Source organism: Hypomesus nipponensis, chromosome 13 (assembly GCF_054491055.1).
Source record: "Hypomesus nipponensis isolate SF chromosome 13, ASM5449105v1, whole genome shotgun sequence".
In the NCBI taxonomy this organism is placed as follows: domain Eukaryota; kingdom Metazoa; phylum Chordata; class Actinopteri; order Osmeriformes; family Osmeridae; genus Hypomesus; species Hypomesus nipponensis.
This window is the reverse complement of record NC_140373.1, coordinates 169974-185143: the sequence shown is the minus strand read 5'-3', so window position 1 is coordinate 185143 and position 15170 is coordinate 169974. Positions and strand designations below refer to the sequence as shown.

The 15170-nt window shown below is 47.8% G+C and overlaps 1 protein-coding gene across 1 annotated transcript in view; it reads left to right on the top strand.

Moving 5' to 3' along the window:
• Positions 1-1393: 1393 nt before the first annotated feature.
• Positions 1394-15170, top strand: part of nrg3b (neuregulin 3b) — a 46324-nt gene continuing 32547 nt past the window's right edge. Inside the window, exons 1-2 of the mRNA XM_084670405.1 lie at positions 1394-1406; positions 2168-2300. Of these exons, the coding sequence (XP_084526531.1) occupies positions 1394-1406; positions 2168-2300 (146 nt within the window). The remainder of the gene's footprint in view (positions 1407-2167; positions 2301-15170) is intronic.

Genomic DNA, 15170 nt, shown 5'->3' with positions numbered 1-15170 from the left:
ATGTGCGGCCCATTATCTGAGGGGAAGGGTATTATTTAGATGCAGACTTATGAATACTTTCATTTAAATACAGATAATGGAGTTATTCATTTACCTTGGTGACATAGTTGTTCTCATAGGACTATAGTGTGATGATACAGGTGTGTGTAGGGGTGTGTGTGTGTGTGTTTGTTCAATGATTTGGTTTGCCAAGATGGAGCATGAACTGTTTCGGTGTCGTCTGTTCATGACGTGAAGATGAGGGGGGAACTCATGACCCTGTGCATCAAGGAAGGGAAAGCAATATGTTCATAGTTTGTAGATGTTGAATGAATCAAACATTGTTTTTACGACTCACTGAGCAGTTGAATTGAGAGGATTTTGCTGGTGGAGCTGCTACAAAGCTCTGAAAGCCCTTGTGAGAGTGTTTGCTCTTTAATGATGACTATAAATGATGACTAACATGCTATATTGAAGCTGGAAAGAGACTAAATATCCCAGTGCTGCTTTGGACAGTGTGAGGTCTTCGGAAGGGAGATGATGTTGTGCAACAATGACAGGCAAAGGACAGCTAAAATCTCACATCCAGTATTTCTTTAAGATTCAGCTGGGTTTCACCATTCACATTCCTGATTCACAGATTGTATGCTTGTGTGTGTGGGGGAAAGAGTGTGTGTGTGTGTGTGTGTATGTGTGTGTGTGTGTGTGTGGTCAGTGGCGTGTGTGTGTGGAATGTGGTTGGGGTGTCAGGAATTTGTCGCATGAGATAACTGAAGTGGAAAAACCACTTGAAGTCAGAGGAAAATCATTACCATCTTGCACAGTTAATTAGGCTAAATGCTTGGGGTTGGTCCCAACAAGCATTCATTTTCTGCTCTGTTTGAATAACCTGTCAATAGTGACTTTAGCCACAGGGCTAGAATTAGGTGAGCTATGTAGAGGGGGTTCCCTGAGGCATGCCATTTTAGGAATTAATAAACTTGTCCCAAGATTGGACAGAGAATGAGACTGAGCTTTTCCACAAGCGAGAGCATTCATCTCTGTCTTCATTAATACATTAAACGCTTTCCCTCTCCAGAGGAACATGGGTCATCCATTTATTATGGATGTTAATATCCATCAGCATGGTAGATGTTTGCTGCTGCCTGTAAACCGTATGACCAGACCAATCGGGAGGCTTAAAGGCTGCCTGACCACAACAGCAGGTCTACACAGCCACCTGCAGATCCTGGGTGGACCTGGCTTCACCACACTGTTACTGCCGTGGACGTTTCTGCTGCTTGGAGACTTGAGTTCTATTTTCTATTCTTGAAGTTGCATCTTGAAATAGATAACCTTTTGAACAGCCCGTCTTGGGAGTGTGTTGAATTAATAATTCAGGTTACGTAGTCCAGTGTCATCTGAAGCCGAGATAATGACAGTGGCTGGTGACAGTGAGGCCTGCTCACAGATGCAGACAGACTCCAGGGTCTCCTCAGTATTATAATATAAAAAATATCTCAATTTCTTCCTCGGCAATAGTACACATGAAATGCTCGTTTTTCTAATGAGAGCAGTACTTCATGTGATGAGAGAGTTATGGCTGAAATGTGAGTCTCACGGTAAATGGGTGAGACTTGAGAGCCCTGGATATAGTGAGTGAATGGTTCTGGTGATATAAATAGTAGTAGGTCTGTAGCATGGTGTTCTCCAGTCCAGGGAGAAGCGCTGGTGCAGGGTCCAGAGAGTGTGCTATCTTGTCAGGAGATCCTGAGGGGATTGACAAATGCCGAATCAGATAACGTTCACTAATGTGTAACTACATAGCAAGACCTATACCGAGAACCCAAATATTTATGGTGTGTTGCCAAATGTTACTTTGGTTTCATGGTACAGAATTTCAATGATGTTTACAGCTTGACTCAACTCTCTATCTCCCTCCTTCCCTCCATCTTCTCCCCCTACCTCCTCCCTTCCTCCTCTGTCCCTACATCCTCTGCCACTCCCTCCCTCCTCTGCCCCCCCCCCTCCCTCCCTCCCTCCCTCCCTCCCTCCCTCCCTCCCTCCCTCCCTCCCTCCCTCCCTCCCTCCCTCCCTCCCTCCCTCCCTCCCTCCCTCCCTCCCTCCCTCCCTCCTCTCCCCCTCCCTCCCTCCTCTCCTCCTCCCTCCTCTGTCCCTCCCTCTCTCTCCTCCCCCTCTCTCACTCCAGTGGCCCCTACGTCCCCCAGTCTGCGCTCTGAGGTCTTCCAGCCCTGCCTGGAGGATAAGGACCTGGCTTTCTGTCTGAACGAGGGAGAGTGTTCCATCATCCAGACCGTGGCAGGGGTGCACAGACACTGCAGGTGAGTGTGTGTCTGTGTGTGTGTGTCAATGTGTAATAAGTGATCATGTGTGCAGGTTTCTTCAGAGAAGAGTGTGAGAGTTAGTCAGCTCCAGCACAGAGACATTTCAGCAATTCCAAGAAGCACAGGTTGATCTTATCACTTTGATCACTGACAGCTCATTAAAACTGCTTCAGAGGTGCAGACAGACAGGTGCAGACAGACAGGTGCAGACAGACAGGTTCAGAGACTCTTCCATAAAACACAGGTTTGTCCTCCCATCTGAGGGGGACTCTCCACCAGCTCTCCTCTAACAGGGAGGGGGGGGGACTCTCCACCAGCTCTCCTCTAACAGGGAGCGGGGGGGACTCTCCACCAGCTCTCCTCTAACAGGGAGGGGGGTCCCTCCACCAGCTCTCCTCTACCAGGGAGGGGGGTCCCTCCACCAGTTCTCCTCTAACAGGGAGGGAGGGGGTCCCTCCACCAGCTCTCCTCTAACAGGGAGGGGGGGTCCCTCCACCAGCTCTCCTCTAACAGGGAGGGAGGGGGTCCCTCCACCAGCTCTCCTCTAACAGGGAGGGGGGGGGGTCCCTCCACCAGCTCTCCTCTACCAGGGAGGGGGTCCCTCCACCAGCTCTCCTCTAACAGGGAGGGGGGGGTCCCTCCACCAGCTCTCCTCTAACAGGGAGGGGGGGGGGTCCCTCCACCAGCTGTCCTCTAACAGGGAGGGGGTCCCTCCACCAGCTCTCCTCTAACAGGGAGGGGGGGGGTCCCTCCACCAGCTCTCCTCTAACAGGGAGGGGGGTCCCTCCACCAGCTCTCCTCTAACAGGGAGGGGGGGACTCTCCACCAGCTCTCCTCTAACAGGGAGGGGGGGTCCCTCCACCAGCTCTCCTCTAACAGGGAGGGGGGGGTCCCTCCACCAGCTCTCCTCTAACAGGGAGGGAGGGGGGGGTCCCTCCACCAGCTCTCCTCTAACAGGGAGGGGGGGTCCCTCCACCAGCTCTCCTCTAACAGGGAGGGAGGGGGGGGGTCCCTCCACCAGCTCTCCTCTAACAGGGAGGGAGGGGGTCCCTCCACCAGCTCTCCTCTAACAGGGAGGGGGGGGTCCCTCCACCAGCTCTCCTCTAACAGGGAGGGGGGGGGGGTCCCTCCACCAGCTCTCCTCTAACAGGGAGGGGGGTCCCTCCACCAGCTCTTCTCTAACAGGGAGGGGGGTCCCTCCACCAGCTCTCCTCTAACAGGGAGGGGGGGGGGTCCCTCCACCAGCTCTCCTCTAACAGGGAGGGGGGTCCCTCCACCAGCTCTCCTCTAACAGGGAGGGGGGGGGGTCCCTCCACCAGCTCTCCTCTGGTGTGCTTCGTCAGAATGTCCTACTTTAGCTGCTGCAGCATCAGATCCTCTGCAGCCATACTCAGGGGTATAATTAGCAGCCTGCTTGCGAGGAGGGACCCAGGCAAGATAACCTGGGGCTCTGACTGCATCACTGAAGGGATGATAACAGGTTTGGTGGAAATCTTTATCGGGAGGTTGTTTCATGGTACATCAGAAGAATGTTTGAATCCTGTTTTAAACCCTTGGTGTGGTGCGTGGTGGTGGTGGTGGTGGTGACGGTAATTTAGTGTTTGTGGTTTGAAGATGTTGAATGTGGCTTCTTGGAGTCATCAGGTTCAGTTACTGAAGTAGTTCAGGAACTGGCCCATGGCATGCATGTGTGGACGTGATCATGAGTTTAGATGTCTTATCAAAGAACCGTAAAGTAGATACTCTCCTGTGGCCAAATTTAATCAAATTCATTTTTGCTGTTTTTAAATCAGTCTGGTTTAAAGAGCCCAGAGTTTGACTTGCTGAAAGTTACATTATGTCTCTGCAACAGTAACTGTGCTAATGATACATGGCCGCCCCCTCCTTTCCACCCTCATGTTAGCCAATGCTAATCAAGGCCCAAAATAAACATGCTAATATGGTTTAAAGACCTAAATCCACATCAGCAACGATTCTCACAAGGATTACATTCTGGTCCAGCTCATTTCCTAGCATCCATGGTTGAGTTTGATTGAAGGACTGGATTGAGAGGAACATTAAGCTGACTAACACACCATGCAGACCAGCCCTGGGAGGAGTTTGGCCCTGTGTGAAGAGAATCAGGCTGGGTAGTCATGCAGGGTCTTTCTAAGGAACAGTCTGAATCATCTGGAGATGGAGCTATGTAATCATCTTATGACCACGTTCAGTTTGTCTACTTCTGTACCTGTTGAAACTAGTCTCAAAGCGACCTATAGGGTGGTGACACAACTGGTTTACCTGTAGTGGAGACACACCTGGTTGGGGTCCAGCCTCCTTTTCAGAGCAGCTCTGAGCGGTGGGCCTATATAGAGAGATGCTGTGCCTCCCAGGAGCAGAACTACAAACCTGGTTCAGGCTGGACGCCCCAGGTGATCTGACTTGCTGGCCAATCGATTACGTTAATAAATGAATTAACTGCTGTTGTGAGAAGAAAAACACCATGCTGTGACCCCCTGATGCCAGTAATGAAAAGCTTAATGACGGCTATGTTGTTTTCAGTTCCATATCAGTAATAAAGTAGTTTAAAGTGGTAGTTTGGTACTGCAAGAATATCCCTTTCATGAATTGTCTGTTAAAATAACCTCAAAATGCCCACTAGTGTTTTAGTGGCTAGTTCTGACCTGGCTGTGGAGCTCTAGCAATGCTCTCTGTCTCCTATGATATTTAGAGCGGACTACAACCCCCACGAAGCTCATGGTATTTCTCCTTCCCATCACCATGGTAACATCTCCTATGAGGCTGAGACAACAGAGAGGAGAGGACAGGAGAGGAGAGGAGAGGGGTGGGGAGGGGAGGGGACGAGAGGACAAGAGAAACGGAGGACAAGAGGACAAGAGAAGAGGGGAAGGAAAATTTCCCTATTTTAGTACTTTTACATAAGCTTGTATGGATGATGAATTATACAAATGATTATTAAATAAATCCCCATTTAACAGAATTAATACGTTCAAGCTTAAATAATTAATGTAAATATGCAAATGTAATGACCATGAGCAGTGTTGACATTCTATAGCAAGGCAAATCAAACAGTCTTGTACCTCTGGTCTGTATGTCGCCAGATCCTCGTCATTCCAGAACAATCAAGAGGTGTGACTCTCTTCCTTTCTCATAAGCAGAATGGTCAGGCTGAGGGGCTGACACGCATCTTAGGACCAGGACCCCACAGATGACACTGGCAAAGACAAATGAAAGAGAAAGAAATTCATAATACACTTCACTTACACACACACACTTACACACTGTCGGAGAAATTACGAATATGATGTTTTATACTGAACAATACAGATGCTTAGCATTCTTTGTCAGCAGATAACAGAGCCCCCTAAGTTAACCTCTAGGCTTTCCTATCACCCTGGGGGGAGGGTGAGCATTTGTTAGGACTAGAGGATGTTGGGGTTTTTGGTTGTTTCAAGGAGATACTTTGTGACAAGGTGGAGTCGCAAGATCTGGTGACCATTTGTTGACACTTATGTGAAGGAGCTTTTACATCCCCAGGACCGGAGATTCTGTTGTTGTGTTTCAATCAGGGTTGATGTCATAAACATGCACATACGTAAACACACACGCACACGTGCGCCAGGTCTATGCAAAGAGGGCCAATGAAGAAGAGCCATGGGACATTTGCATGCCTTTGTGTTAACCAATGACGGTCAAGAGAGGGTCTGTTGAAATAGTTAAGCTAGGACAACAAGCTAGCAGACAAACTTTGTATTGCGATCAGACTTTGTCTCCTTGCTGGCAAGCATTAAACCATTGTACTTTCTTTGAATCCGACGACTCTGTACATTACTTGAGAAATGATCCTAACACACACGTACACACACAGCCTTTCTCTGTAAAACCTGTCGCGGCCGACAGCACTATTAACAGGATCTGAAAGGACAAAATGAATCATATTAATGAACACTACATCCTTCTTCCTACTTTGGGTTTCCAGTTTGACGATTAAACTGTCACTGCTGTCAGAGCTTGACAAGCTGCACTAATCCTGCTGCTGGCTCTCCTCCTATCCTCTCATCCCCTCCTCCCCCCTCCTATCCTCTCCTCCCCCCTCATACCCTCCCCTCATTCTCCCCTCCCCCCTCCTGTCCTCTCCTCCAGCCTCTCCCCCTCCAGCCTCACTCCTCCAGTCTCTCCTCTCCTTCAGCCTCACTCCTCCTCCTCACCCCTCCTCCAGCCCCTCTGCTTTAGCAGCCTCCCTCCTCCTCCCCTCTCCCTCCTGGGAGTCTCAGCTGCTGTAAAGGAGGAACATCTGGTCTGTGTCCCTGCTGCTGCTTGGAGTGGGCTTCGTCCACAGTGGACACCAAGTGAAGAGCAGTGTGATTAAACATCCGTGCCTGAACTCTGAAGCGTGCTGCTTTTGAAGGGTCTGTTTGACAGAGGGAAGCCAGGGGCTGCTGGGATGGGTGGGGTTGAAGTGGAGGGCTGTTAAAATCAGAAATGGTGCAAAACGCTGGAGGATGCTGTGTGTCTGTGTGTCCTGCAGAATAAGTGGCCTTCATAAAGGCACAGGCAGGAAGACACAAATAAAGAGAAGGAGAGATGGAGAGATATTCTGTGGTTTGAATGATGCTGTGTCTGGAGAGGAGGAAGAGAAGCAAAGGTTAGGATAGCAGGCGGATGACAGCAGACAGAGAGAGAGAAACATGGAGGCGGGAAAACCTGTAACACAGCAGTACTAAACAGTGGGATATTTCATCCTAAAAGCCTCCAACATGATTGCTTATTTTTCTGAACTGTTATTGTGTTTTTCTTCTAGGTGTTGCTTTTAATAGGTGCAGTTTGTTTTGTTTCTGTGACGGGAGCCTTAGCCCTGATAGCAGAATGGAACACTCCCGGAATTGAATTTGAATTGAATTGAGTGAAGTAAAGGACAGCAGCAGAGACAATGGCTGTGTTTCCTCCCAGCTCGTGTCAGCCCCAGGACATGACTCGCTTAATCATTGCAAACTGCACAAACAAAGAGGGCGATTGGGAATAAACGTCACATTATCAAAGAAGATAGATGCTATTAAACACAGTTAGCTCAGCTCAGCTCTCCGTCAGCACAGCAGTCAAACCCAATCACCAACAACCCAGGTGTGGTCTAGTGAGGGAAACTTCACAACCGTGAATTGAGGGCTGGATGGAGGGAGAGAGAGATGGAGGGAGAGAGAGATGGAGAAAGAGGGAGATGGAGGAAGTGGGAGATGGAGGGAGACACAGATATAGGGAGAGAGAGATGGAGAGAGGATGAGAGATTAAGAGAACAATGAGTGGCTCGGGAGGTCTCTATGTGACTGAGCAGCAGGACGTATAACTTAACCTCAGTGTGGATGAACACACAGGCCTGCACAGGCCTGGACAGAAACACTTCAAACCACTGCAGCCCCAGAAACTACCACCCTGAACCTGAAACTCAAGTAGCCCTGGTAGAGATCAGACATTACAGAACTGAGAATGACTCTCCTGACTAAAATGCCTCCATGTCTTTCTATCTGATTGGTAGTTTTAATGGAGTTTACTTTCACACCTAGAATGACACCCATCTAGTGGGCTCAGCCCAGCTGAAGGTTTGCCTTGGACCAAACCCTGTGCTGTGGCAACTGGAAGATCTGAATGAGAAGACACAGTAGTACAAGATTAAACTTTTTCATGGTTTTAAGAAATCAGTCCATAGTGTAGTGGCAGTGAAGGCAAATTACAGATGCTTCTAAAGACGTAGTGGCGAGAATGACATTGATTACATGTTGTGGAGGTACAGTCAGCTCTCAGTGGTTGTGTAGGGAGAGAGGGAGTTTGTTTTGCTCTTGCAGATACTGCTCTCTCCATCTACCTCTCTCTCTCTCCCTCTCTCTCCATCTTCCTCTCTCCCTCATTCTCTCTGTCTCTTCTGTGGCAGATGAAATATGGACAGGACCTGTCATGTCTAATTGGAGGTTGTCTCTTCATCCTGTCTCTCAAATAGCAAATTGTTATATTTGACAGCAGAGCTTCGTGCCCTTTGTGTCTACAACATGAAAGCATGGAACTATTAGAAAATGTCATCACTTTCTTTTTGACAGACATTATCTGTAACCAGAACTCCCTGTACCAATTACAACAAACCCAACAAACCCCACAAACCCCATAAACCCCATAAACCCCATAAACCCCATAACCCCATGGTCCCATGGTCCCAGGCAGACCCATAAACCCCATACCCATGGTCCCATGGTCCCAGGCAGACCCATAAACCCCATACCCATGGTCCCATGGTCCCAGGCAGACGCATGGTCCCAGGCAGACCCATGGTCCCATGGTCCCAGGCAGACCCATGGTCCCATGGTCCCATGGTCCCATGGTCCCATGGTCCCAGGCAGACCCATGGTCCCAGGCAGACCCATGGTCCCATGGTCCCATGGTCCCAGGCAGACCCATAACCCCATGGTCCCATGGTCCCATGGTCCCATGGTCCCAGGCAGACCCATGGTCCCAGGCAGACCCATGGTCCCATGGTCCCATGGTCCCAGGCAGACCCATGGTCCCAGGGTCCCAGGGTCCCAGGCAGACCCATGGTCCCATGGTCCCAGGAAGTCCCATGGTCCCATGGTCCCATGGTCCCAGGCAGACCCATGGTCCCAGGCAGACCCATGGTCCCAGGCAGACCCATAAACCCATGGTCCCATGGTCCCATGGTCCCAGGCAGCAGGAGATCTGGCTCTGTTGATGGCTCATTCCTGCATTCTGGAAAATACAATTGAAAGAAACACAGTTATTATGACTATGGTGATGTTGGCCCACCAGAGTCTAAGTCTGATTGATCCTTATAAACACAAATTGATGCAAGTCAGTGAGTTAATCAGATTTGCATCAGTCTGCCTAATATGCTCAGTTGAGTAAATTAAACAATTAAACAAACATTATTGTAGCTAGTAAATTAGCATCGTCACACTGTCACTACACACACTCACACACATCTAAGTCAATACATATACATATCCATTTTCTTTAAATTGCTTGCAAACCCAGAACATACATTCACTTGATACAATTTTTATGAACTATTCTTGAGCTTAACACAAATGGCTGTAAGTGTAGAGTATTTAACGTGCTTGAATATAAGAGTTGGTGTACGAATTGTATCCTCCACAGTACCCTGATGCTTTCATACACACAAGTTTATCATTTATAATGGTTCGTTTCATCAAACTTTCATGACATTTACTGAGAGAGAGAACAGGAGACGGTCTGACAAAGAGAGAGATAGATTAGTATTATGCGAAGCATCTTGACAAGGGCCCCCTTTCAAGTCCCCAGGTTTGATGTGCTAATTATATGCAAATGAATGCAAACGAGGCTGCCTCCTGCCCAAAATGTCTTCCTAGTGTGTGAGGCAGAGCAGCAATCTGTGGCAGAATGAGTGTGTTTTCTATAAATACTTAAAGTTTGGGGAAGTTTTGAATCTTCATTTTGTATTGTTTGAACAAACAGATATTCTGGGTTTTGTGACAGGGACACAAACATGGAGAGTGTGTTTTGGACAGATCTGCTGTTGTTGGTCTCTGTCCATCTGTCGAGTTAGTGGGCTGTGCTGCCAGAGGGCTTCTGGCTCTGGATGGAAACCCATATGGGTATTTCTGCAACACAGAGCTGATGATAAACTGTAAATGTCCTGATCGTTGGGCTTTGCCTCTGCCAACATATGACAATAACTTTTGTTTCATTGTAGGAGTGGAATCCTTTCAATTTACAGTCAGAAAAAAACGTTTTTACACGGCTAGAATTCAGATTTTGTGGTATTGGTTTTGAACGAAACTCTGATCCAGTTTAAGAGTCAAAATGTGAACACTGTGCAAGAAAGTTCTGTCTGTCTCCACTAGAACATTGTGACAGTTTAGGTTCTGGGTTTATGAGTTCCAGACAACCAGCTGATTAGAGAGAGAGTTTAACAAACACCTCAACATGAGAACAACCAGTTCAAACACAGCGGTATCCCCGTCAGAAGACAGTGTTTGTCAGAAACAAAGATAATATACCGCCAATATATGTTCAGTATTACAAGCAGGCAGAGACAGTTAGAATACAAAATGTGAATGATCAATAGCAAAGAAAATATGACTGGATAACAATGCAATAGCTGATCTACTGATTGTAATCAACACATTAAAACCCTTCATATCTCCCACATTCATATACAGCCACATCTATCTGCATGATTAGCATGAAAACTTCCTTATCATTTTACATTTACGTTTTTCTCATTTAGCAGACGCTCTTATCCAGCGAGACTTACAGTAAGTAAGGGGACATTCCTCCTGAGGCAAGTAGGGTGAAGTGCCTTGCCCAAGGACACAACGTAATTTTTCGGCCAGGAATTGAACTGGCAACCTTCAGATTACTAGCCCGATTCCCTAACTGCTCAGCCACTTGACTCCCATCATCAGGGCTGTAATTATTTAGTTTGGTGTAGCAAGTGAAGACTTGTAAAACAAACAATGTATATTGTCAAATGCTCCTTAATAAGCTTTCAAAACAGGACCACACACATGCAGAGTTTACTGTTCAGTACAACCAATTTCATCAAAATGCGCAGGGCAAAGGTCAAGTGACTCATTCAGAAAAATTCTGTGTTTTTTGTCTTTAATTAAATAGTGGCAAATACTTATGTATGAATGTATTATTTGGAATTGGAATTTAGTTGAACAGCATGTGCAATATAGCATCGATTAGTTGTTAAGTATATTTGTGCAGACTTCTGCAGTTAACTGATCTTATTGAGCTCTGGTCAGGAAGCAGATGTGTTGTGGAGGGATGTTAGGAGTACAAGTGTGTTCCACTGGAAGGAGCCCGGAGGTGTGAGGTAAGCGGAAGTTCACTGCTCTGAGAAACACATGCGCAGAATTGCATGTTAAACTAGTTGAAATGTGAAAGGTTAGGAGTGACATAATAAATGCTAATGAGATTTTTCTCCTCTGCCATTTTTCAAAGACTCCCCAGGGACAAGGTAAACAAACATGGAAACCAGCTTCTTCCTGCTGCCCAAGGAGGCCCAGTTAAGACTGGAGTCAAAGCACACACTGTGTAGCACTCTCAAGACACACTTGCTTTTGTTTTTCTCTGAGCTAAAACGCTTTTGCACATTGTCATCCTCACAATGAGGACTATAAAATAACTTGTCATATTTATGTTTGTCTATAAAAATTGAGAACTCCTGCTTGCATAGGCCTTCCTGCAGCCTCTGTGTGCTCACCAACGCCCAGTCCTACAGTTGATGCAGTGGTGAGATGAAGTGATTTTATTAGGTCTAGGAGTTGCTTTATCACCCACCATTAGCACTAGTGTCCTCCATTACAGCCATGTAAGGAATAGATCAATACACAGCAGGACACATGGAGGAATGGAGAAGATCCTTACCCTGACTATAAATCTGCATGGTCCACAAGGTTACCCTTTACACATGTTCACCGGAAAAAGCCTTTGCCAAAGGTAATAACCTAGTAACAAGCAGAAAGTTAAGCAAGTCGTTGTTGACAAGATGGGTGTGTTCATTATTGCCGCTCAAGAGTGCATTTGGTTGAGTTGAGCTTGCTGTGTGGAGGACCTGTGTAGTGGGAAGGCTTGTCTGCAGGGAGGTCGAGAAATAGTGGCTTGATTTTCCTTCCTCCAGTAACTGTCATTTCCTTCTAAAATAGCCCACCTCGCTCTCTTGGACTTCTTTGTGTCGCCATTGCCGTATTTGTCATGCGACACCTCTTCTCAGCTACCAGAAACTGAGATACAGCCTTCTATAGGTTACAGACAGTACTCTATAGGATACTGCCTAGTATAGGATATAGCTTTCTATAGGAGACAGCCCTCTATAGGAGACAGCCCTCTATAGGAGACGGCCCTCTGTAGGAGACAGCCCTCAGACAGCCTTCAATAGGAGACAGCCCCCTATAGGAGACAGCCCTTTATAGGAGACAGCCTTCAATAGGAGACAGCCCTCTATAGGAGACAGCCCTCAGACAGCCTTCAATAGGAGACAACCCTCTATAGGAGACAGCCTTCAAAGGAGACAGCGCCCTATAGGAGACAGCCCTCTATAGGAGACAGCCCTCAGACAGCCTTCAATAGGAGACAGCCCCCTATAGGAGACAGCCCTCTATAGGAGACAGCCCTCAGACAGCCTTCAATAGGAGACAGCCCCCTATAGGAGACAGCCCTCTATAGGAAACAGCCTTCAATAGGAGACAGCCCTCTATAGGAGACAGCCCTCTATAGGAAACAGCCTTTAATAGGAGGCAGTCCTCTATAGGAGACAGCCCTCTATAGGAAACAGCCTTCAATAGGAGACAGCCCCCTATAGGAGACAGCCCTCTATAGGAAACAGCCTTCAATAGGAGGCAGTCCTCTATAGGAGACAGCCCTCTATAGGAAACAGCCTTCAATAGGAGACAGCCCCCTATAGGAGACAGCCTTCAATAGGAGACAGCCCTCTATAGGAGACAGCCCTCTATAGGAGACAGCCCCCTATAGGAGACAGCCCTCAGACATCCTTCAATAGGAGACAGCCCCCTATAGGAGACAGCCCTCTATAGGAAACAGCCTTCAATAGGAGACAGCCCTCTATAGGAGACAGCCCTCTATAGGAGACAGCCTTCAATAGGAGACAGCCCTCTATAGGAGACAGCCCTCAGACAGCCTTCAATAGGAGACAGCCCCCTATAGGAGACAGCCCTCTATAGGAAACAGCTTTCAATAGGAGACAGCCCTCAGACAGCCTTCAATAGGAGACAGCCCCCTATAGGAGAAGAATGCTCCTCCAGAGCCTCGTCACTAGGCTTTCTGTGCTGTCAGACCAGGGCACAGCGGGGCAGGGCGGGGCATGTTGCCTCAGGGAATCCAGACAGCCAGGCTGATGTTTATCTTAATCCGCTACAAGCAAGTGGAGAAGAGCCTACCAATGCGATGCAAAACTACTCGGGAACCAGTTTTAGCATGAGATCTGTGACAAGAAACAGAACCAGAGCCAGTACGTGTCATCTCCGATGTTGTGACTCATGTCCCTGTTTAGACTTCCTCTCCCAGTCAGCAAGCAGGGACGTTGCTTATGCACCTTCAGGTTACATCAGGTAGAGAATGCTTCTGAGAGCAGACTGTGATTTCCCTGGTAAAGTGTTTATGTGAACTATTAACATTCCAGTTGTTCCGCACACTGCGGATCTCCTGCGATGAGGTGAAAATTACATTTGGAGGAAGGAGTTAAAAATAACATCAGAGCTGCACAGCTCACTGGCAGCAGAGACTCTCATCAATCAACCGCAATGCGTGGATAGTCAGAATAAATAGAAATGACTGGATAATTAAGGCTGATTGATCATTGGACTCTAAATGTATCCATCAAGCACATAATGGGAGTACATAAATCCACAGAAAATTATAAGAATTCCTTAATACATTTCTGCACTTGAAAATTAGACTTGAATTATAAGGTGAAATCTGGCACTGCATTTGACAGCATCAATGTATTGTCCTGGGCTCCCAGGCTGTCGTCCTCCTATACATAGTCAGAGAAAGTTAGGGAAAATGGTCGCTCTTGTTGCTTTTCATTTCAGCGCTACTCCACTGTCTGTTGTTCTTTCTAGTTTCATGTTGTTTAATTGCTTTTTAGTGAGTTGAACATGAAGTGTCATGGGAAGATGCTGCACCTGCGATCAGCTAAACACGATGACAGCATTTTGAGTCAGTTGTTACTACATTTCATAGTTACTGCTGAGTAACGGGGGATCAGAGCTCCCAGTTCTGCCTGGTGTCTGTGTTTCCTCTGCCGACAGCAGCTGCTAAACACCAGTGAACATGTTCAGAGGCTTCTGACAACACTGGTACACAACTCTTACAGGGCCACGTCACCATGGCAGCCTGGGGCCAGTGTGGGGCAACCTTTAGCTCTCAGAGCAACAGATGGCCTCCTATTGGAAAAACATTGTCATTATCAACCATTAGTGGGAGTCTAGACAGGAGACATCATGTTTAAATGTATCTGCTTGTGATAACTGCTCAGGGGCCAAGGAAACCAGAGCCCCCAGGGTTAGGGCAGTACACTGTCTGGGCTTGGATGAGATGGAGGAGGAAGTGTTTAGTGCAAAATGATTATTCATTCTAAAGTCAAAGATCATCAGAGCTTAGAGGAATCAGAGTTGATGTTGTTACGAGGGAATCTCACACAGCTTAGGTTGGGTAGATAAACATGAATATGCTGCTATCCAAAATTAATAGAAAAGATAGACAATCTATGTTCTTGATTTAATTTGATGTTTATCTTGTCCTTTGACTTGCGGTGAGTGAGTTTGCGAGCTAAATCACATCAGTGTTATTGTAAAAGCTTCTTCTCCGCCATCCTCATCATTGTTCTATGTTAATAACAGGTAAACAGAGAAAGGGTTACTGCCCCCTCCCTACAGTCCCTCCATACTGCCCAGGGCTGCAGAGAGAGATGGAGGGGGGGGGGAGAGATGGAGGGGGGGGGGGAGAGAGATGGAGGGGGGGGAGAGATGGAGGGGGGGGGGGAGAGAGATGGGGGGGGAGAGAGATGGAGGGGGGAGGTGGAGAGATGGAGGGGGGGGGGAGAGATGGAGGGGGGAGGGGGGGAGAGAGATGGAGGGGAGGGGAGAGAGATGGAGGGGGGGGGGGAGATGGGGGGGGGGGAGAGATGGAGGGGGGAGGGGGGGGGGAGAGATGGAGGGGGGGGGGAGAGAGAAATTGAGGGGGGAGGGGGAGAGATGGAGGGGGGGGGGAGAGAGAAATTGAGGGGGGAGGGGGAGAGATGGAGGGGGGGGGGAGAGAAATTGAGGGGGGAGGGGACAGTGGTCAGTAGGAAGAGAT